The sequence below is a fragment of the Patella vulgata genome, chromosome 5 (assembly GCF_932274485.2).
Source record: "Patella vulgata chromosome 5, xgPatVulg1.2, whole genome shotgun sequence".
NCBI classification, from domain to species: Eukaryota; Metazoa; Mollusca; class Gastropoda; family Patellidae; genus Patella; species Patella vulgata.
Genome location: NC_065883.2, coordinates 42,923,526 through 42,947,664, shown reverse-complemented (window position 1 = coordinate 42,947,664; position 24,139 = coordinate 42,923,526). Strand labels below are relative to the sequence as shown.

The 24,139-nt window shown below is 36.3% G+C and overlaps 1 protein-coding gene across 5 annotated transcripts in view; it reads left to right on the top strand.

Annotated features, from left to right (window-relative positions):
• The window catches only part of LOC126820261 (transmembrane protein 87A), a 444,177-nt gene that overhangs the window by 105,438 nt on the left and 314,600 nt on the right, over positions 1-24,139 (top strand). For all 5 annotated transcript variants that reach the window (XM_056100811.1, XM_056100809.1, XM_056100810.1 and 2 more), the window contains exons 6-8: positions 7,471-7,620; positions 8,025-8,115; positions 21,409-21,470. In XM_056100811.1, coding sequence (XP_055956786.1) covers positions 7,471-7,620; positions 8,025-8,115; positions 21,409-21,470 — 303 coding nt within the window. The remainder of the gene's footprint in view (positions 1-7,470; positions 7,621-8,024; positions 8,116-21,408; positions 21,471-24,139) is intronic.

Genomic DNA, 24,139 nt, shown 5'->3' with positions numbered 1-24,139 from the left:
AGGTTGTGGGCCCTATAGAGGTCACAATTTTTATCCGATTTTGTTGAAAGTTGAAATGTAAGTTTATAACACAAAGATCTCAGTTCCTTTCGATATATACGCATATCGAATTGTAATTTCCTGAATTATGGCCCTTGATTGTAGGAAAAATCACTTTCTTGTTAGCTTGTTCTCTATCCATCTCTCGAAAATGTGGGCGTATCCTGCCTGGCAGCCGCTGGTTATCCGATTTTGTTGAAACTTGAAATGTCAGTTTATTACCCAAAGATCTTGGTTCCTTTCGATATTTGCGCATATCAAATTGTAATTTCCAGAATTATGGCCCTTGATTGTAGGAAAAATCACTTTCTTTTTAGCTTGTTCTCTATCCATCTCACGAAAATGTGGGCGTATCCTGCCTGGCAGCCGCTGATTGAATTATTTTATTCGTAAGCACATGTTGATATATAAAAATAACAAAGTACCGTATATAAATAACAAAGTAGCACAAATTAGTTTCCGTGTATAGTCGGAACTCGAAAATATGCTGCACTTGCGAAAGGTCACGTGGCCAATTGTCGTGATTCAGATTAGTTTATTTTGTTCTGTCATCGTCTTTCTTTGCTGCGCATGTGTGATCGGCAGATTTAATATGGTCTTTTATTGCTGATAATTTGAAATTAACAGAGCCACTTAAAAATTTATTTTGATGGTTGTGCTTCTTCCAGATCTGAAATTGGTAAAATAATAGGCTATTACTTGACGTGAACATATTAATAATAATATACGTGTCAGTAGGTTATTACCTGACTTACTTTACGTTAACATAATTACCTGACTAATGAAATAAATAATAATTAATAACCTAAGAGACAAAACATTTTCTCTGAATCTTTGTCGAACGAAAGCATTCAGATCTAAAATATCTTCCGGCCTTCGACTTTGGTTAACCTATATTTGACGTGGGAGGATCTGCGGCTTTTGGAACTTCCATTGAGGACGTGCATGCTTGAAGTTCAAGGTCAACGCCGCCATCACTATCTTCAGCTAATTCTCGTTTACGTTTCCTGCTGTCATTCTGCGAGGTGTTCAAGTATTTCAACGTTGTGTTTGATGGACACAGATCACTAAAGATTTCCCCATTGACTCCAATGTTAATTCTCGTATCTTAGTCCGGCTCTAACTTTTTCCCAAATTTTCGTTGGGTAGAACGCTTTCTACCACAGATGGAGCAACATGTGGCAACCACTTGCCCAAAAGCACGTATGAGGTTCTTCATGAAAAACTTGAGATACACAAGCTGGAAGTAGAGACAAGTAAACATGCAATTTCAGGCCCTACATTTCAACCTAACCAACCTCTCAACTCTTGTATCCTTCCGCATCAAAATTATGAATATTCACCAAAACCTGGCAGAAAATGTATTTTCAAACCCTTTTCCTCAATTCTACACCAAAAAGTCAACAAAAATCGCCATGCAAAAGGGGGAAAAGGAAAAGGGAGAGGAAGACTAAAAATAGCTTTGGCCCTTGTTTCGTGGGTGACGGCGTAGGAATATTTGGTGATCTGTGTCCTATATAGGGGTGAAACTTCAGTTATCACCAAAAGGCCTTTTTTATTTCCTTCCCATGTGTTCTGGTAACATGCCGGTGAAAGAAAATCAAAATCAAAGAATAACTGTAAAAATGATGGCCCTTTAAGTACACATGCTGCTTTATGTACACTGGTGCATCTCAGGTCCATAGGCCTTTTGTGCTAAAATTTAAAAATCTTTCTTATTAAAGGCAGTATCTGAGTTCTGTATCACCAAAAGGCCCTTTTTATTTCCTTCCCATGTGTTCTGGTAACATGCCGGTGAAAGAAAATCAAAATCAAAGAATAACTGTAAAAATGATGGCCCTTTAAGTACACATGCTGCTTTATGTACACTGGTGCATCTCAGGTCCGTAGGCCTTTTGTGCTAAAATTTAAAAATCTTTCTTATTAAAGGCAGTATCTGAGTTCTGTGAAAAAATTAGACAAGTTACAAAGAAACTACATAGAAAACACTCATAATTTGGAATTTTTTTCAAAAATATAATTTTTTACTGCCATGTGATGAAAAATGTACAAAATTTACATGTAGCATCTCTCAAAATACCAATAATTTTCCACTTTTTTAAATATCAGGACGGACAAGAAATATATTTTTAGAATCTGTGGACAATATGCAAACAGAAAAAATGCAAACCAGTTGCAATGATTGTAATATTAGAGATCTATACTGAAACATGTATGCCTACCCCCTGAACATGCCACTGATTGAATTAATCTAATCTATGGTTGCAGAACTTACGTTACCAAAGGAATCTGTCTAACAGCTATGTTTTACCATCCCTGGCTAACATATGCACATATAAACTAAAATAGGTGCAATAAATATGAATTATGGTTAAAAATAGGCCTTGATGAATGAAAAAAATGCCATATTTGGTCTATGATCACCCCTCTCTAACAGAAGGGTCACAGAATACACAATTTTCACAAATTTGGGAATATTTCAATGTTTCCAACATCTCAAACCTCAGAGGCATATTACAAATTTGTATTGCAATCCTTGTGCTGAAGCCAGATGTCTGGAACTTTACATTAATTTCCTGAAAAAAGAAGTCAAAAAAGTAGTCATGACAGAGTTGACAACATAAAAAGAGGCCTGAAAAGGAGAAAAATTAACATTTTATTGTTTTATAGGCAACATAAATGCAGCAAACACCACAAATGCTGGATTTTGATAAGAAAATATTGAACATTAAACTGACATTTACACATCTACACCAGTTTTATATCTGAGTCTGGTCTCATTGGCCTGAAATGCCTCAGGGTTCTACGTTTGACTCTGAACAAATAAGGGTTAGAAATCCTTGAAATGCACAAAAAAAATATTTTTGGGTGAAAAATAACATTCTTAGCTGTAATTCAACCACAAATGCTTATTCTGGGTAAAATAGTGGCAAAATTGAGCCAACCCCTGTTTTGAACATTTTGTACAAACCCATCTGCTGTACATTATTAACTCAGTGTTACCAATTTTCAATTTTCTGTAGGAAAGCTGGAGCTATTTCTAAACCTGACAAACATGTAGATCCCATCTAAGTTATATTAGCAAAGAAAATATGGGCATTTTTAGACATTTTGACTCATTTTAGTAGTCATGAAAATATTAATTTCTACATCGAAATGGGGGGGAATCTCAAGATTTTTTGTGAATATTCCTGATCTTTAGACAAAATTTGGTGAAATTTCAATACTGTTCACTTTATCTGTGCTTTCTGAGACTGAATAAGCCAACATTGGGCATTAGAATATTTTACTTACTGTTAAAAATTCAATAAAAATTGAAAATTGAGAAATTTGCAGTAAAATCACAATTTTTCTTCACAACTTTGATTTTTTTTTTTTTTTAATTAACTTTTTTTAGTTTTTCTGTAGCCAACTATTTTATTCATATTTTCTGAGAATTTAATCTTCATATTTTCAAAACTAAGGCATATCAGTGACAGCCTTATCACACACAGACAGGACACAGATCACTAAAGATTTCCCCATTGACTCCAATGTTAATTCTCGTATCTTAGACCGGCTCTAACTTTTTCCCAAATTTCCGTTGGGTAGAACGCTTTCTACCATAGATGGAGCAACATGTGGCAACCACTTGCCCAAAAGCACGTATGAGGTTCTTCATGAAAAACTTGAGATACACAAGCTGGAAGTAGAGACAAGTAAACATGCAATTTCAGGCCCTACATTTCAACCTAACCAACCTCTCAACTCTTGTATCCTTCCGCATCAAAATTATGAATATTCACCAAAACCTGGCAGAAAATGTATTTTCAAACCCTTTTCCTCAATTCTACACCAAAAAGTCAACAAAAATCGCCATGCAAAAGGGGGAAAAAGGAAAAAGGAGAGGAAGACTAAAAATAGCTTTGGCCCTTGTTTCGTGGGTGACGGCGTAGGAATATTTGGTGATCTGTGTCCTGATAGAAATGAATGAACCGACATTGGATTATATACATTCTTTTACTTGGCATGATTACCTCAATTAAGTTGTTTATTGAAATGCTTGACTCTTTTCAAGGTATTAATTGAAATGATTGACTCTTTGATGGGTTTCTTAATCAACGAGTAATAATTAACTCTTTGTAATCGGTATACCGTCCGTCCGTCTGTCCGTCCATCTTCTGCAATTTCTTGTGAACGCTCTAACGCCAAAAGTTATTATCCAATTGTTTTAAAATTGATATATGTTGTTTACATTAGTGAGATGAAGAAGCCTATTTAATTTCAATAATTTCTGTTTATTACGTCTAGAGTTATGGCCCTTGTTTCACTTTGTTGAACCTTGTGAACGCTCTAACTTCAAAAGTTAACATCCGATCTTTCTGAAATTTATATTTAAATTAGTGAAACAAAGAAGCCTATTGAATTGCAGCAATTTCTGTTTACTACATCTAGAGTTATGGCCCTTATTTCACTTTACTGCACCTTGTGAACGCTCTAACACCAAAAGTTATCATCCGATCTTTCTGAAATTTATATGCATTATTTAGATTACTGAAACGAAGAAGCTTATTGAACTTCAGCAATTTCCGTTTATTACATCTAGAGTTATGGCCCTTTTTTCACCTCATTGGTCCATGTGAACGCTCTAACGTCAAAGTTATCACCCGATCTTTGTGGAATTCATATGCATGATTTAAATTAGTGAGACGAAGAAGCCTATTGAATTTCACCAATTTACAATAATTACTTCTAGAGTTATTGCCCTTGTTTCACTTTGTTAAACCTTGTTAATGCTCGATTGATGAAAGTTATCATCCGATATGTATGAAATTTATATGCATCATTTGAATTTGTGAAACAGGTCTATTGAATTTCAGCAATTTCCATCTATAATTATGGTGATTGTAAACGTTTGAATGACAAAAGTGATCATGTGATCTGTATGAAATTTATATGCATTATTTAAGTCAGTAAAACGAAAAAGCCTGTCAAATTTGAACAATTTCTGTAGATTACTTCCAGAGTTGAGACCCTTGTTTCAGTTTGTAGAACCTTGTAAACCGTCAAACGACAAAATTTATAATCTGATCTGTATGGAACTTTCTTGTAAAGGCCCCCAATTACCTACAAAGGAATAAATATGCGACAACCCTTGTCGACCGCTCGGACAATTTAGCTGCTATGGGCGTATGTTTTGTTGCCTGGCAACCTATCTTTGATTAGCATGTTCTCTATCCATCTCTTGTAAAATGTGGGCGTATCCTGCCTGGCAGCCGCTGGATTGATATTGTATTCTATTAATTATTGTATATCACATTTTCATGTGGATGTATATTGTTGTCGCCCCTGTCCATCCACAATTTGTCTGTGGACACTAGTGCTGGCATGATATATCGTTGAATCAATGTATCGCGATTCACTGTCTCACGATACCTGTATTGAATCGCGTGATGCCGAATCGATTTTTCATGATTCTTTTTTGCGTTTTCTCAAATATATTATGAACTTTAAAAACTTTAAATTATACCCTAAACTTTATTTGAAACAATGACACTTCGCAAACGAATGTCCAGTAGTCTTGACATGTGTGTTACTATAGATAGTGCACGACTGTAATTACCGTTAGTTTCGTAGGTTTAGATTAACAACATTTTAACGCCTTTTCATTTTGTTTCCGAATTTTAAAGTTTGTTATAAGGCTTAGTTAATAAAACATACATATTTAAATACATAAAGCAACATTTTACTCTAGAATTTTATCAATTTCGAACGTAAATATAATAGATAGTAGCTCTTGTAAAAATCAAAATGGCGGAAAACACAGTCGCAATAACAAATCCTCCAGCGAAATATAAATCTAAAGTTTGGGAAAACTTTGGGGTTTTAAAAGGTGACACAACGAAAGTTGTTTGTAGAATATGCAAAACTATTCTAAAATATTGTTGTAATACAACCAATCTTAGCACTCACTTGACAAGACACCATAGTGGCGACTGTCTACGTTTGTCTGCTAAGATTAAGAAGACGGTCACTTCAACCTGCGGAGAAGTTCAAGCTTCTTTAAAAACACAATCACATATTTAATCTGTTGTTTTATTGTGAAATCTATGACCTAGTTATGAATCGCGATATGTATCGTATCGTGGCACATGAATCGCAATACGTATCGTATCGTGACTGCAGTCGCAATACCCAGCACTAGTGGACACTCTGCATGTCACAATTTTTATCCGATTTTGACGAAATTTGAAATATAGGTCTCCCAAAGATCTTGGTTCTTTTCGAAATTGGCATGTATCTAACTGTAACTTCATGGAATATGGCCCCTGATTGTATGAAGAATTACGTTTTTAAATTGTGGACCTTCTAGAGGTCACAATTTTTATCTGATTTTGATAACTTTAAATTTATGTTTATATCACAAAGATCTTGGGTCATTTCTATAATCGTGCATATCGGAATGTAACTTCCTGGATTATATAGCCCCTGATTGTTCGAAAAATCACATTGTACTCAAATAGTGTAAAAGTATGTAATACCAAGGTTGTGGACCCTCAAGAAGTCACAATTTTTATCGTATCTGGATGAAACTTAAAATATATGATTATATCCAAAAGATCTTCGTTCTTTTCGATATTTGTGCATATCAGACCGTTACTTCCTGGATTATGGCCCCTGATTGTATAAAAAATAAAAAAAATTTTTCTCTATTCTCTATGTGGGCATATATTGCCTGGCAACCGCTGCTTAGTGTCTTGTAAATGCTTTCATTTCAGACAAAAGAAAAAATATGCAACCACCCTTGTGGACTGCTTGGGCGACTTAGCTGCTGTGGGTGTATGTTTCATTGCCTGGCAACCTATCTTTAAAATCTTGTGGATGCACTTTGCGGTTAAAATAATTTTCTGATTGATTTAAAATTAACACTCAGTGTTTATGTGATGAAACATATATTTTCAACAATTTCTAAGGACTCGACCAGCTAAATTTATCATTGTTACTGGTACATGATTTGTATAGTACATATTAGCATCTTGAAAATCTAGAAGCCAATCAAATTTGAATTATTTCTGATAATGACATAATAGGTTTTTACTCTTGATCAGTTAAATCCTCCAATTACCTACAAAACCATAGATGTGCAACAACCCTTGTGGACTACTCAGACAATTTAGCTGCTGTGCATGCATGTTTTGTTGCCTGGCAACCTATCTTTTTTTGAGTATGCAAGTTAATTAACATGTATTTTTATCTGAATATTTTAATAGCCAAGTTAACTTTTCGACTACAAGATTACCGTAAAATTAAGATTCTCAGTTGTCCAATGTACAAAGACATTTTTGTACCCATACATTGTTTTTAGATCCGTCTAATGATATAGTTATCTTTACTATCATGAGGTTTTTCAGATTCTTAAATGTTTATTTGTATTACTTGAATATTTTGAAGGAACCCAATAGTTCAGCTACAAAAGATGTTACCCAGGCTCCTGATGTACCTACACCTCTAAAGTCCACTCCAGTATTGCCTAAACAAAATAAAAGGAAAAGAAGAGCAACTGGAACAACAGCGATGCAAATGATTACTACAAACACATCTGTAAGTTAAGTTTTAAAAATTCTGTTCCTCTGAAGAATTCCTCTGAGACAATTATAATGTGTTTTGATAGGAGGCTCAGTGGGAAGGTGCTGGCTCACTAACCAGGAGATCTTGGGTTCAATCCCGGTGTTGGCAGAGAAAGTACCTCTAGATGTCCATTGTGGTTTCCCCTTGTCCCCTGTGTCAGTGGTTCAAACAAGGGCCTCTCCCCAAACGGTGTCTAGTCCTTCGGAATAAGACAACAAAATACCGAAGTCCTGTGTACACATTGACTTGCATTTGAAAGAAACCTTGACTGTTGGAATTCGAAATAGCACAAATGTCCAGGCAAAACTCATTATGTTATTCATAGAAAAATGGTAAATGTTGACTGCTTAATTAAATTTGATTTTTGGTATTTTCAGGAAATAGATTATCTGGCAAAAGCCTGGGTGGATGGTTACTATGTATTTATTTTACAGATGACATATAATGGATCAGATACCACAGCTAAAGGTAATATTGTCTTGTTATTGTCCCTCACCTTTCGAAGAAAGCAGGGGACTATTAAAATGAGTTCGTCCGTCTGTCTGTCCATCCATCCGTCTTTCTGTCTGTCACACTTTTTGGGACACAATAACCCTCCTTCTAACTGAGCTAGAATGTTCAAACTTTGTGTAGGTGTTTATTAGGTCGAAACTATTGAAGCTTTGCATACTTATTCCTTATACCCTAAGGAACATCCCTGTTGTTTGTGGAGGGGGGTTGGATGGCTGAATGGTTAGCATGTGCATGCTGTATCATAAGGTCTGTCATTGAGTCAACTGACGTAGTTTCGATTCCCCGGTTGTACGTGACGAGGAGTAGGGTTGCCTGTCCAACCTAGTGGGTTTTCTCCGGGTCCTCCGGTTTCCTCCCACTGCTAAAGACCCCTACACGCAGTCTAATTACTGAAATAAAATTGAACCATATGTTAGTCCCGAAATGACCTAGTTTGTGTTGAGTGAATGTTAAACCCCATTTCTCTCTCTTCTCTCTCGGTTGTTTGTGATGCATGCCCAACCCCCAGGGGCAGAGCCATACCCATTTTCTTTTTGTGTGTCATCTACAGGCCACGATTCTTAATTGATCGTCTTGAAAACTTTTCATACTTATTCCTTATACCCTAAGGATGACCTCTATTATTTTTGGTGCATACTCGAGCCCCTGGAGGGGGTCACGGTGACTAAGTGGATAATACGCTGGCTCGCTAACCTGGAGGTCGGGTGTTCGACCCCTGCATTGGTCGAGAAAGTTCATCCCGATTTTTCGTCGTGGTTCCCCCTTGTCAGTGATGCAGGACGGAGAGCCTGAAAAGGACAGCTCTCTAATCGTTTGGATGGGACGAAAAACTGAGGTCACGTGTATACATCGGTGTGCATGTAAAAGATCCCTTGACAGTTGGAATTCGATATAAGAGTAGGCCGCAGCGCCGCTGTTCGGGCAAAATTTCCCTCATAGCACACTGTATGGTGTATGCCCGTCTTCATTAGCCCAGTTTGGAGCATTTCCGACCGCCTGGGAGAGAGCCACACACAATTTTTATGTATGACTTGTGTTTCGCCTACAGGCCGCAATTCTTAAAGCTGAACTCTGATTACAAAACTACAGAAATAATTAAATAAAAAAAGGTAACGCCCTAAACGACCGCCATACTTGTTTTCAATTTGTAGAAGAAACATTGCGATCGCTTAGGGGTAACAAAAACAGACAGGCCACGCCCACGTTCAGTACATGCAGTGTTAAGCAAACTGTCCACATGCGGTTAGCTAGTCAACTACCAATTACCTTCTGACTGATCGAAGTTCTTTCACTTTCACTACTATCAGCTAACTGAAAAATTATTGCTACAAAATTATTATGTCTGATCAGGTAAAGACAAAATAAGTCAACCAGAATCTCCTTTTGCTCTAAAAATAACAGAAAAACTGCCTTACCCCAAACAATAACAATTCTACCAATGAACACCAACCAATTTATTTCTTATTTCGTGTAATGTTTTGCACAAAAATGTACAAACACCAATTAATTTTCTGCCTCATAATGTATAGTGTCATCGTTCCAAAATATATCTAAAGTAGCAAACTATTGTTCCCTCCAACAAATAGGTATATTTTCTCTTCAAAAGGATATAAGATTCCATGTTGTTGACATATAATTGTCATCATAAATAACAAGAGAGACCTTTCTTATTTATTTTGAAGTGAAAATTATGGCAAGCCAAAGTGGAATTAATTGCAAGACCATTTTTCTGCATGGAAAGAGGAAAAATCGAGTATATAACAATTTTTTCATCACCTTCCAAGCATCTTTTCTGTACAAAACGACGTATAATGATTCAATAAAGATTATTTTTTTCCATTGCTGCTCTTGTATTTTGTTATAGTCAAGTCAGTTTATACTGTTCATGGAAATATTTTACCACTATATTCGGTTTTTATAAACAATTCAACAAAATTATTTTTCACATGTCGAAAAAATTCATATGTCAACACTAAAAAATTCACATGTCAACACTAAAAAATTCACATGTCAAGACGAAAAAGAAATCATATATCACGAGCACGTGACCCTTCAAGAGCATGTGACCCTTCAAGATCACGTTTTTAGCTTGTGGACCCTGTAGAGGTCATAATTTTTATCCGATTTAAAAAATTGTATTATTATATCACCGTTACACACTAAGGACGGCTGAGTTTGAATTTCGTGAAAATCGACCCAAAACTGACAAACAAAATGGCCGCCCTTCGTTCTCAAATAGTGTAAAAATATGGTGTATCAAGGTTGTGGACCCTATAGAGGTCACAATTTTTATCCGATTTTGTTCAAACTTGAAATGTAAGTTTATAACCCAAAGATCTCGGTTCGCGCATATCAGACCGTAACTTCCTGAATTATGGCCAACCAATTGTACGAAAAATCGGGTTTTTAGCTTGTAGACCCTATAGAGGTCATAATTTTTATCCGATTTAAAAAAATGTATTATTATATCACCGTTACACCCTAAGGATGACTGAGTTCGAATTTCGGGAAATCGGCCTAAAATTGACAGACAAAATGGCCTCCGTTCATTCTCAAATAGCGTAAAAATACGGTGTATCAAGGTTGTGGACCCTATAGAAGTCACAATTTTTATCCGATTTTGTTGAAACTTGAAATGTAAGTTTATAACCTAAAAATCTTGGTTCCTCTAGATATTCGTGCACATCGGACCGTAACTTCCTGAATTATGGCCCCTGATTGTACGCAAAATCGCGTTTTTAGCTTGTAGACCCTATAGAGGTCATAATTTTTATCCAATTTAAAAAACTGTATTATTACACCACCGTTATACCCTAAGGACGACTGAGTTCGACTTTCGTTAAAACCAGCCAACACCCTATTCGCTCGACAAACGGTCGTCTCCTTGTGACTTGGTCACTCAACGTTCACTTACCCCTGGTGCCGGGGGTAGAGAGGAAATGGTCGTTCTGTATAGTATGGTACCAGTGACCCGTATGTCAACCTTGGCCCCACAGCATTGCGCACTCAGTGATAATATAAACCATTTTACTATTCTATTTTAATATTAATATCTATTTAATATCTATTTTCTATTACTATTCTATTCGCGAATCACGAATAACGAGCCAGCACGTTATTCGGGATTTGGGATTCGGCAATACAACAGGTGATTGGTGGAGATGACAGCCCCGTGCACGCCAACAAACCAGCCAACACCCTATTCACTCGACAAACGGTCGTCTCCTTGTGAGTTGGTCACTCAACGTTCACTTACCCCTATGGCCGGGGGTAGAGAGGAAATGGTTGAATGCAACGTAGGTCGTTCTGTTTTAGTGGCGAATCCCGAATAACGTTGCCCATTTCGTTTGGTGATTAGGACACATAGCGGTTAAACCTGGAACTTCAACTCGAACTATTCAGAGATTTATTAACTCGCTTTTGATGATACTTGCTGTTTTATGATGCGATTTTTTGTTACCTAGGGAGGAGTTGGTCTAGTCGTGCCTTCCACTAATTCGTACCACCCTGATGCCAGCATTACTGGTAAGAATTAAGGATGTAAACGGTCACTCGGTTAACCGGTCACGGTTCGGTTGCACTGTTGAACCTGTTCAAAAAATTACTAATCGGTATTCGTTTTCATATGATACCTGACTTTCAAACCCAGAAATGATAGACACAACATTGGTTTCTTTCACTAAGACCACATAAATATTTCAAATAGCACTTGCCATTTGTAATAAGTCTCGAGAAGTTAATGACTCTAAATTCCCCCCCACCCCCACCCCCCCCCGCTCGAAGTTTTGACATTTGTATACGTTATTAGCACTCGCTGCCAAGCATTAAATAGCCTCAACTGATTGACAGATTAATTGTTACAGGATTCACCTCATCACTCCATAAACAAAATCTCAAATGGAAACAAGTATGAGGTGATGAAATAATATTAAAATAGAATAGTAAAATTGTTTATATTATCACTGAGTGCGCAATGCTGTGGGGTCAAGATTGACATACGGGTCACTGGTACCATACCATACAGCATGGCTTGTGATAGTAACACGTGTAGTAAATTCTTTGGAATTTGATGATGTTGAATAATCAAACTTATTTTGTATTTAAAAATCCAAAGGTATGCTTTCTTATATTGATTTCATAATTAATTTTATGAAGTATTAGCCAATGAATTCACCAATGGATTCTCCACATCTACAGTTAATTTGGTAGACACAGCCTTTTGGAAAGGTATAGGCTTTGCGAGGTTTGACTTTCCATTAGTTGTTGCGCCTTTGGGGGTTGTGGTTTCTATGCCTGCTTCTGTTTTAATTACCTTCTAAATTGATTGGGGGTGTATGACGTTTTTGGTTTATCAAGTTTTGATAGGTTGGATAATGTGGCTTTGGTGAACTTGTTTACCATATGTTCTGAATAGTCGTTGTGTTCGATAAAGACGTCTTTTAGGTGTTGTACTACAGGTTGAGGGGTCACAAATGGTTTTGACTCTTTTAGTAAACGTGGTCGATGTGTGTTGGTTTTCTAAGGTGGTGGTGACATTGGAGTTATCTCTTCTTACCATTACATTAAAAACTTGGAGGCTGCTGTTGGTTTTATTCACCATTGTGAACTTCATTCTTGAATGTTAGTTGTTCAAGTGATTCAGGGGGATGACAGTATCATTTACTTTTGTAACATGATGAAGGTGTGATCCATCTTTCTGAACCAGAAAATAGGTTGAACTTTATATTATATATTAACTTTAGCCTCTAGAGCGTCCACAAGATTTTTCAGAGTGATCAAGGGACATAATTCTGGCAGTAATTATCGGAAATCGCTGAAAATCCATAGGCTTCTTCGACTCATGACCTTAAACACTGTGTATAAATTTAAAGTCAATCGGATATTAACTTTAGCCTCTAAAGCGTCCACAAGATTTTTTAAAGTGATCAAGGGCCATAACTCTGGCAGTAATTATTGGAAATCGCTGAAAATCAATAGACTTCTTCATCTCATGACCTTAAACACTGTGTATAAATTTAAAGTCAATCGGATATTAACTTTAGCCTCTAGAGCATTCACAAGATTTTTCAAAGTGTTCAAGGGCCATAACTCTGGATCGTAAATCGCTGGAAATCAATAGGCTTCTTCATCTCATGGCCTTAAACACTGTGTAAAAATTTAAAGTCAATCAAATATTAACTTTGGCCTCTAGAGCGTCCAATAGATTTTTTGAAAAGTTCAAGGGCCATAACTCTGGCAGTAATTATCGGAAATCGCTGAAAATCAATAGGCTACTTCGTCTCATGACCTTAAACACTTTGTATAAAATTTAAAGTAAATCGGATATTTACTTTAGCCTCTAGAGCATCCACAAGATTTTTCAAAGTGATCAAGGGTCATAACTCTGGCAAAAATTATCGGAAACCGCTGAAAATGAATAGGCTTCTATAGGTTGAGGGGTCACAAATGGTTTTGACTCTTTTAGTAAACGTGGTCGATGTGTGTTGGTTTTCTGAGGTGGTGGTGACATTGGAGTTATCTCTTCTTACCATTACATTAAGAAATAACTCTGGCAAAAATTATCGGGAATCGCTGAAAATGAATAGGCTTCTTCGTCTCAGGACCTTAAACACTGTGTATAAATTTAAAGTCAATCGGATATTAACTTTAGCCTCTAGAGCGTCCACAAGCTTTTTCAAAGTGATCAAGGGCCATACCTCTGGCAGTAATTATCGCAAATTGCTGAAAATCAATAGGCTTCTTTGTCTCATGACCTTAAACACTGTGTATAAATTTAAAGTCAATCGGATATTAACTTTAGCCTATAGAATGTCCACAAGCAATTGTGGACGCCAGACCGCCAGATGGAAGGACGGGCGCGACAACAATATACGACCACATTTCAATGTGGGCGTATAAAAATGGGTGAAAATAACAAATAATGACTTTGGAATTTGTAACTTTTGAAAATATGAAGCAAATATACCATTCAGCCCTGCGCAGCTATAGGGTAAACAACTCAACATGGGAAATCACAAAGTCTCACAGAGATACCTGAATATATACACTACAACCATCAAGACTTCAAATTTTGAAAACTATCTTTGTTTTAGCACACCACAGCCATATAATTAAACTTTTTTTTAAAATATCCTCCATTTTTTTCAAGGGACTACTTTCATGATGTATAGAAATTGTGACCTCCATAGGATCCACAAACTTGATATACCATATTCTTAAGCTATTTGAGAACGAAGGGCGGCCATTTTGTCTGTCAGTTTTGGGCCGATTTTCACAAAATTCAATCTCAGCCGTCCTTAGGGTGTAACGGTGATACAATGATACGTTTTTTTAAATCGGATAAAAATTATGACCTCTATAGGGCCCACAAGCTAAAAACGTGATTTTTTGTACAATCAAGTGCCATAATTCAGGAAGTTATGGTCCAATATGCGCGATATCGAAAGGAACCGAGATCTTTGGGTTATAAACTTACATTTCAAGTTTCAACAAAATCAGATAAAAATTGTGACCTCTACAGTGACCGCCCTAGACTCTTAAAACCTTTAGCCAAATTTTTAGCCAATTCAAAATTTTATTAGCCAATTCAGAAAGTTTTAGCCAAATATTTTATATCATTTTTATTCATATGTTTGTTAATTAAAAATGAAAATAAATGTGTGTGTGTGTTTGTTGTATTTTACGTCCGCTTCCACCGAGGTGATATCGCGGACAAAATAAATGTTTAATATGCACTTTTATTTTATGATCAGTAGTGGAATATCGCGTTTTATCAGTGAAATAAAAGTGTTATTCCACTGGCTAGTTGTTTTTACCTAAAATGATTGTAAAATCATAAAATAAATAGAACATTTGTCGTTTTGTCGTGAATAACATATTTTATTTCATCTCTAAGCAAGAAAACGTTCATGTTTTCACTCATGCTACGCATTCGTGAAAATATAAGTTTTCTTGCTTCTCGATGAAATAAAATATGTTATTCACTCTAAAACGACAAATATCCTCTATATATAGTACACAAGAATATTATTTTATCTCCTTGTTCATGCAAAAGTTCACATTATTGAGAGAATGAATGCAGATAACAAAAAAATGTTTATAGGACGTACTTCACAGTCACATGATTTAATTTACTTCATCGTCATAACAGAAAAGACACGACGATTCTTTTTAAGACACCGCTGATTTGAAATTTATGTCCGGTCCATCCATTTTTATAAGCATGAGGTCATTGAGGGTTAGCTCGACGGTCTCGGTTAAAGGTCTAATTTTTGTCCACATGTTGATGAAGCCAACGAAGGACTTGCGTCCGAGATGACACGCTCACTCACGGAAGTAGATTCTGGACTAACAGTAGTCGTAGGAAGGAAAAAGGAATCTATCCTTATTTTGGGTTTACTAGTATTAGTTGTCATTAATGTGCGTTTTATTTATTTGCTGCGTAAGTAAAGAAAACTTGTAGTGAAGCGAATGTAAACAACGCAGTGCCACACAAAAGGGGCGTAACTGTGTTTTATAGTCTCCAGACTCGATCTTTCGGTCGTTTTAATGCGTAATATTGTAACATTGACTGATTTGCGACTTGTAAGATTGAGACTAGAGTAATTAATGTACTAAAAATAGACACTCCATCGAGTCGATCGAAAGAAGCGTTTAACGAGACGATTTCAAGTTTAATATTAGCAGATTTACGAAATAACACTCTCTAAAATTCATTCGCCAAATTTTTCGCCAGTATCATCACTTTATTCGCCAATAAAAATAATTGTCGCCATTGACGAATTGGCGAATGTCTAGGGCGGTCACTGCCTCTATAGGGTCCACAAGCTAAAAACGTGATTTTTCGTACAAACAGGGGCCATAATCCATGAAGTTTCGATCCAATACATGCGAATATCGAAAGCAGCCGAGATCTTTTGAAGATAAATCTATATTTCAAGTTTCGTCAAAATCGGATAAGAATTGTGACCTGTAGAGTGTCCACAAACAATTGTGGACAGACGGACGGATGTCCGGACGGACAGGGGCGACGACAATATACGTCCATATGAAAATGTGGGCTTATAAAAAAGGAAACGAAATATAGATTTGTATTTTAATCAGATTGATCAAATCCCGTAAATGACACCTCATTTGTATTTTGTTATGAATTAATCGCATTCCCAGTTGTTTAAATTAAAAAAAATCACACTACAAGGAAATAGGAAAGCAACTCAAAAATCTAAGACTCGACTACTGTATTACATAGATCAGAGTATAGACAGATAATAGCTGTTCCCAAGTTTTATCGTTTTGTAACCGCGATTGGGCAAGAAAGTGATGAAACTGAAATTTTTGTTTATGTGATAACACGCGGATGTACGAATTAAAGGGGTATTTTCAGTGAAATAGTGTATTGTGAGTAAAAGAGTTTATTTTGAACGTTTTTATCCAAGGGCCACTATTTTGTGTTGGGAAAAAATATCTTCAGCCTTGTTGGTGTTGAGACTACTATGCAACAAGATGTTGTCACTTTACCTTGACCTTAATGGCCTTGGTAGATGCAGATTACAAATTCATGTGGGTAGACATTAGCAGATGTGTCAACCCCAAGGTATGAAAAAACAGTAGACCAGCAATGAAATAACAGGAGAATCCAGGAGATTTTTTTTTCTTCATCAAATAACTTCATTTTCATTCATCATTCTTTAGTACTTTATTTCTAATGACAGATATTTTTTTTTTTGAAAGCTTTTGTGAATATATACATAAAATGCTACCCGAAAACTTTACTACGGCACTCCAATTTTAAGTAAGTGCTTTGAAGTTTAACTTTGATCCCCTGATAATTTTCGACACTATGTTTGGCACAAAGCCTGCACCGTAACAATTTGATGTTCCCCATTTTGTATTGAATGAAAATTTAAACATTGAAAAAATTCATAACAATATCCAAAAATAGAGTTTGTGTATAATTCACTGGACAATTTGACAATAGAAAAAATTTGGTCAAAAGAGTATTTTATAGATATATGATTTTTGGAGTAAATTAGTTGTGATATGAGAAAGGAATTCCGGGGGTGCAATCAGCTGTCCTCTGTGCAAGGTTAATAATAGAATAGAGTCATGTACAGGTGCGAAGTCATTTTTGATAATATATTAAATTTTATACCAAATTCTACACCTTCTCAACAGCATGGACATTGGCCTTTACATTAAATACAAAGCATGATTTTGGACATATATGTTTAACTTGGAAAAAATTGATGCCCCCAATAGGCGCCAAAGGCGCCCCTTCCATTGGACGTAATATGAAGCCAACTACCAACGTGCCCAGAAGGGGCCACCCACGACGAGATCATATGCGCCCATTCCATAATTAGTGGGGCGCCCATAATGGCAAGTAAGATTGGTTAGGCACCCACGAATGAATTCGTATTCCTTCCTTCAAATTTTTATGATGTTCATATCAAAATATCATAATACGCCAATAACACAAATTCAGCCTCATAATTGAAATTTCCCATTATTTTCATAGTTCCCCTCCTCAGGTGCAAACCCTATTTTCCGGGGGAAAAAGCACTGTAGACTGTCAAGTGTACGTACATCCAGGGATAGAACTTAATTTGAAAAACACAAGCAAAATTTTGCTGATTGATATCAAATGTACAAGCAAAAATAGGATTTTGAAAAAATTCAAGGGGCAATTTTTTATACGCCCACATTTTCATGTGGACGTATTATGCCGTCGCCCCTGTCCGTCCGGACATCCGTCCACAATTTGTTTGTGGACACTCTACAGGTCACAATTCTTATCCGATTTTGACGAAACTTGAAATATAGATTTATCTTCAAAAGATCTCGGCTGCTTTCGATATTCGCATGTATCGGATCGAAACTTCATGGATTATGGCCCCTGTTTGTACGAAAAATCATGTTTTTAGCTTGTGGACCCTATAGAGGTCACAATTTTTATCCGATTTTGTTGAAACTTGAAATGTAAGTTTATAACCCAAAGATCTCGGTTCCTTTCGATATTCGCGCAAATTGGACCGTAACTTCCTGAATTACAGTCCCTGATTGTGTGAAAAATCGTGTTTTTAGCTTGTGGACCCTATAGAGGTCATAATTTTTATCCGATTTAAAAAAAACATATTATTATATCACCGTTACACCATAAGGACGGCTGAGTTCGAATTTCGTGAAAATCGGCCCAAAACTGACAGACAAAATGGCCGCCCTTCGTTCTCAAATAGCTTAAGAATATGGTATATCAAGGTTGTGGATCCTATGGAGGTCACAATTTCTATACATCATGAAAGTAGTCCCTTGAAAAAAATGGAGGATATTTTAAAAAAAAGTTTAATTATATGGCTGTGGTGTGCTAAAACAAAGATAGTTTTCAAAATTTGAAGTCTTGATGGTTGTAGTGTATATATTCAGGTATCTCTGTGAGACTTTGTGATTTCTCATGTTGAGTTGTTTACCCTATAGCTGCGCAGTGCTGAATGGTATATTTGCTTCATATTTTCAAAAGTTACAAATTCCAAAGTCATTATTTGTTATTTTCATCCATTTTTATACACCCACATTGAAATGTGGTCGTATATTGTTGTCGCTCCCGTCCTCCCGATAATTTTTGCCAGAGTTATTTCTTAATGTAATGGTAAGAAGAGATAACTCCAATGTCACCACCACCTCAGAAAACCAACACACATCGACCACTTTTACTAAAAGAGTCAAAACCATTTGTGACCCCTCAACCTATAGAAGCCTATTCATTTTCAGCGATTTCCGATAATTTTTGCCAGAGTTATGACCCTTGATCACTTTGAAAAATCTTGTGGATGCTCTAGAGGCTAAAGTAAATATCCGATTTACTTTAAATTTTATACAAAGTGTTTAAGGTCATGAGACGAAGTAGCCTATTGATTTTCAGCGATTTCCGATAATTACTGCCAGAGTTATGGCCCTTGAACTTTTCAAAAAATCTATTGGACGCTCTAGAGGCCAAAGTTAATATTTGATTGACTTTAAATTTATACACAGTGTTTAAGGCCATGAGATGAAGAAGCCGATTGATTTCCAGCGATTTACGATCCAGAGTTATGGCCCTTGAACACTTTGAAAAATCTTGTGAATGCTCTAGAGGCTAAAGTTAATATCCGATTGACTTTAAATTTATACACAGTGTTTAAGGTCATGAGATGAAGAAGTCTATTGATTTTCAGCGATTTCCAATAATTACTGCCAGAGTTATGGCCCTTGATCACTTTAAAAAATCTTGTGGACGCTTTAGAGGCTAAAGTTAATATCCGATTGACTTTAAATTTATACACAGTGTTTAAGGTCATGAGTCGAAGAAGCCTATGGATTTTCAGCGATTTCCGATAATTACTGCCAGAATTATGTCCCTTGATCACTCTGAAAAATCTTGTGGACGCTCTAGAGGCTAAAGTTAATATATAATATAAAGTTCAACCTATTTTCTGGTTCAGAAAGATGGATCACACCTTCATCATGTTACAAAAGTAAATGATACTGTCATCCCCCTGAATCACTTGAACAACTAACATTCAAGAATGAAGTTCACAATGGATAATAAAACCAACAGCAGCCTCCAAGTTTTTAATGTAATGGTAAGAAGAGATAACTCCAATGTCACCACCACCTCAGAAAACCAACACACATCGACCACGTTTACTAAAAGAGTCAAAACCATTTGTGACCCCTCAACCCGTAGTACAACACCTAAAAGACGTCTTTATCGAACACAACGACTATTCAGAACATATGGTAAACAAGTTCACCAAAGCCACATTATCCAACCTATCAAAACTTGATAAACCAAAAACGTCATACACCCCCAATCAATTTAGAAGGTAATTAAAACAGAAGCAGGCATAGAAACCACAACCCCCAAAGGCGCAACAACTAAGGAGTTAGTAAATGCTAATGGAAAGTCAAACCTCGCAAAGCCTATACCTTTCCAAAAGGCTGTGTCTACCAAATTAACTGTAGATGTGGAGAATCCATTGGTGAATTCAAACGACCCTAGACCTCCGAAGTAAGTAGCATGTGTCCAAAGCCCCCACAAATATCTTTCGTAGCTCCCTTACTATAAACTTGCCTAATGCTCCTTTAATTTTTTTAAAAATAAAATAAAATTCAGTTAAATTTTTCGTCAACACATTACCCCTGTCATTTTGGGAAAACCCCATGGGTTGTTTTTTCTATGGTGGAACATTGCCCAGGCACTGGCATTTAAGTCCATTAGTACAGACTGCTTTATTCGACTCGGAAATATAGACTTCCTATATCTTGATAATAGGAATTCATTTATAGGGTCTAACATTGATAGTTTTTGAGATATTGACCGGTGTTTTCTGATTGGTAGACCTTGAACTTTGAACCCACCCCAAAAATTAATCCTAGTCGTGTTTCTGGCTGCAACCTGTGACAGCACAAGCGCAAAGTACTATATAATCTAAGCCATCCCTAGTGCAGCTACAAGCACATGTACTACATGAGCTGTCACTCTTGCATCCATATCTGATGAGCCACATGACAGACTCTGGAGCACGGTGACAGGTTATAATGTTGTCGTAACCCAGCAATATAGTTCCTGTTTAAGTTCCGGCGGATTACGATCTTCCAGTCAACGCCACACAATAGCTTGGTGATGACATCTTTTTACCTTCTGTACACATGCATCATTCTTTGGAGTAAGACTACATGGTTTAATTGGGGATAATGATGATACATTTCCCGTTTGGGATGCCTATACCCTCCAACGTGTTTCAGGCATCAATTTGCAAGAGCGCTGTCCATAACAAGGAAAGAACAATCGTTGACATTGGTTCAACTACTGATAAACACATGTCCAGTACCATTTGTTTAATGACTCGTCTTATTTTTACATACTAACCACAATTAACGTATTCTATGCGATATGAGGATACACTCACAAAGAACCCAGTTAGTAAATACCCAAGGATCAGTTCTACACACTGTGCATCTAACCATGTGTCCATCTCTTGCAAAATGTGGGCGTATCTTGCTTTGCAATCGCATGTGATTTATGCATTTATTTCTTGTCGATTAGTAATGATAGTTTATGCATTAGTGAAATTTATAAGATTTTAATTTGATTTCAATGTTTATATGTATGTCTTATTTGTATTTTAGTCTATTTATTTTATTTGTAAATTTCATTTTCTGTACCACATTTTGTAAAGTTCATAATAATGATAATAATAATAATTTCAGTAACTGTCTCTTTTGAGAGTAAATATGGATACATATCAGCTGTTGAATGGCCTCTTCTTGTAGTAAGTATTTAAACATTGTAGAACAAATGGAATACTTAAAACATTATCATCTCATTATCGATAGGTTTTATGTGTTTATATCTGTATCAAAGCTGTATTACCAACTGACTAGGGAGCCGCAGTGGCTAACTGAGTAAGATGAGGCTCGCTAACCTGGAGATCCTGTTTTTGAGTCTGGTGTTTTGCCAAGAAAGTTCAGCATGGCCCCCCCCTTGTCAGTGGTGCAGGACAAGAGGGGCTGGCAAGGGACAACATGGTCATTTGGATTTGATGATAACTGAGATCTCGTGTACACATTGGCGTGCATGTAAAGCAGTGCTTTATGTTTGAAAAACATAGATAAGCTATAAAAATCTCTTCTAAAATTACAACAGCTGAATATTACTCCTGCAAAAAAGACTCTTCAAAATAGAGCAGCCATTTATGTATTTTATACTTTGACCACAGATGAAGCCATTTATTGACCATTAATACTTAGAAAATAAAGATACATGTTTCAATATTTATAAGAATAAATAAAAAAAAGTCAAATTTCAGAAGTCACCGAAAGAAAAACTGAAGTTTAACTTTGATCCCCTGATAATTATTGACACTAAGTTTGGCACAAAGCCTGCACCGTAACAATTTGATGTTCCCCATTTTGTATTGAATGAAAATTTAAACATTGAAAAAATTCAGAACAATATCCAAAAATAGAGTTTGTGTATAATTTACTGGACAATTTGACAATAGAAAACAATTTGGTCAAAAGAGTATTTAAAAGATATATGATTTTTGGAGTAAATTAGTTGTGATATGAGAAAGGAATTCCGGGGTTGCAATCAGCTGTCCTCTGCGCATGGTTAATAATAGAATAGTGTCATATACAGGTGCGAAGTCATTTTTATATGCCCACATTTTCATGTGGACATATTATGCCGTCGCCCCTGTCCGTCCACAATTGTTTGTGGACTCTCTACAGGTCACAATTCTTATCCAATTTTGACGAAACTTGAAATATAGGTTTATCTCCAAAAGATCTCGGCTGCTTTCGATATTGGCATGTATCGGATCGAAACTTCATGGATTATGGCCCCTGGCCCTGTTTGTACGAAAAGTCACGTTTTTAGCTTGTGGACCCTATAGAGGTCACAATTTTTATCCGATTTTGTTGAAACTTGAAATGTAAGTTTATAACCCAAAGATCTCGGTTCCTTTCGATATTCGAGCATATCGGACAGTAACTTCCTGAATTATGGCCCCTGATTGTACGAAAAATCACGTTTTTAGCTTGTGGACCCTATAGAGGTCATAATTTTTATCTGATTTAAAAAAACGTATTATTATATCACCGTTAAACCCTAAGAACAGCTGAGTTTGAATTTCGTGAAAATCGGCCCAAAACTGACAGACAAAATGGCCGCCGTTCGTTCTCAAATACCGTAAAAATATTGTATATCAAGGTTGTGGACCCTATAGAGGTCACAATTCTTATCCGATTTTGTTGAAACTTGAAATGTAGGTTTATCACCAAAAGATCTCGGTTCCTTTCGATATTCGCGCATATCGGACCGTAACTTCCTGAATTATGGCCCTTGATTGTACGAAAAATCGCTTTCTTTTTAGCTTGTTCTCTATCAATCTCTCGAAAATGTGGGCGTATCCTGCCTGGCAGCCGCTGGTTATCCGATTTTGTTGAAACTTGAAATGTAAGTTTATAACCCAAAGATCTCAGTTCTTTTCGATATTCGCACATATCGGAACGTAACTTCCTGAATTATGGCCCTTGATTGTACGAAAAATCACGTTTTTAGGGTCCACAACATTGATATACCATATTTTACGCTATTTGAGAACGAACGGCGACCATTTTGTCTGTCAATTTTAGGCTGATTTTCATGAAATTCGAACTCAGACGTCCTTATGGTGTAACGGTGATATAATAATACAGTTTTTATACGCCCACATTTTCATGTGGAGGTATTATACCGTCGCCCCTGTCCATCCGGACGTCTGTCTGTCCGTCCACAATTGTTTGTGGACTCTCTACAGGTCACAATTCTTATCCAATTTTGAATTATGGCCCCTGATTGTAAGAAAAATCACGTTTTTATCTTGTGGACCCAATAGAGGTCATAATTTTTATCCGATTTAAAAAAACGTATTATTATATCACCGTTACACCCTAAGGAAGGCTGAGTTTGAATTTCGTGAAAATCGGCCCGAAATTGACAGACAAAATGGCCACCGTTTGGTCTCAAATAGCGTAAAAAATATGGTATATCAAGGTTGTGGACACTATAGAGGTCACAATTTTTATCCGATTTTGTTGAAACTTGAAATGTAAGTTTATAACCCAAATCGGTTCCTTTCGATATTCGCTCATATCGAACCGTAACTTCCTGAATTATGGCCCCTGATTGTACGAAAAATCACCTTTTTAGCTTGTGGATTCTATAGAGGTCATAATTTTTATCTGATTTAAAAAAAACATATTATTATATCACCGTTAAACCCTAAGGACGGCTGACTTCGAATTTCGTGAAAATTGGCCCAAAACTGACAGAGAAAATGGCCACCGTTCGTTCTCAAATAGCGTAAAAATAAGGTATATCAAGTTTGTGGACCCTATAGAGGTCACAATTTTAATCCTATTTTTGATGAAACTTGAAATGTAAGTTTATAATCCA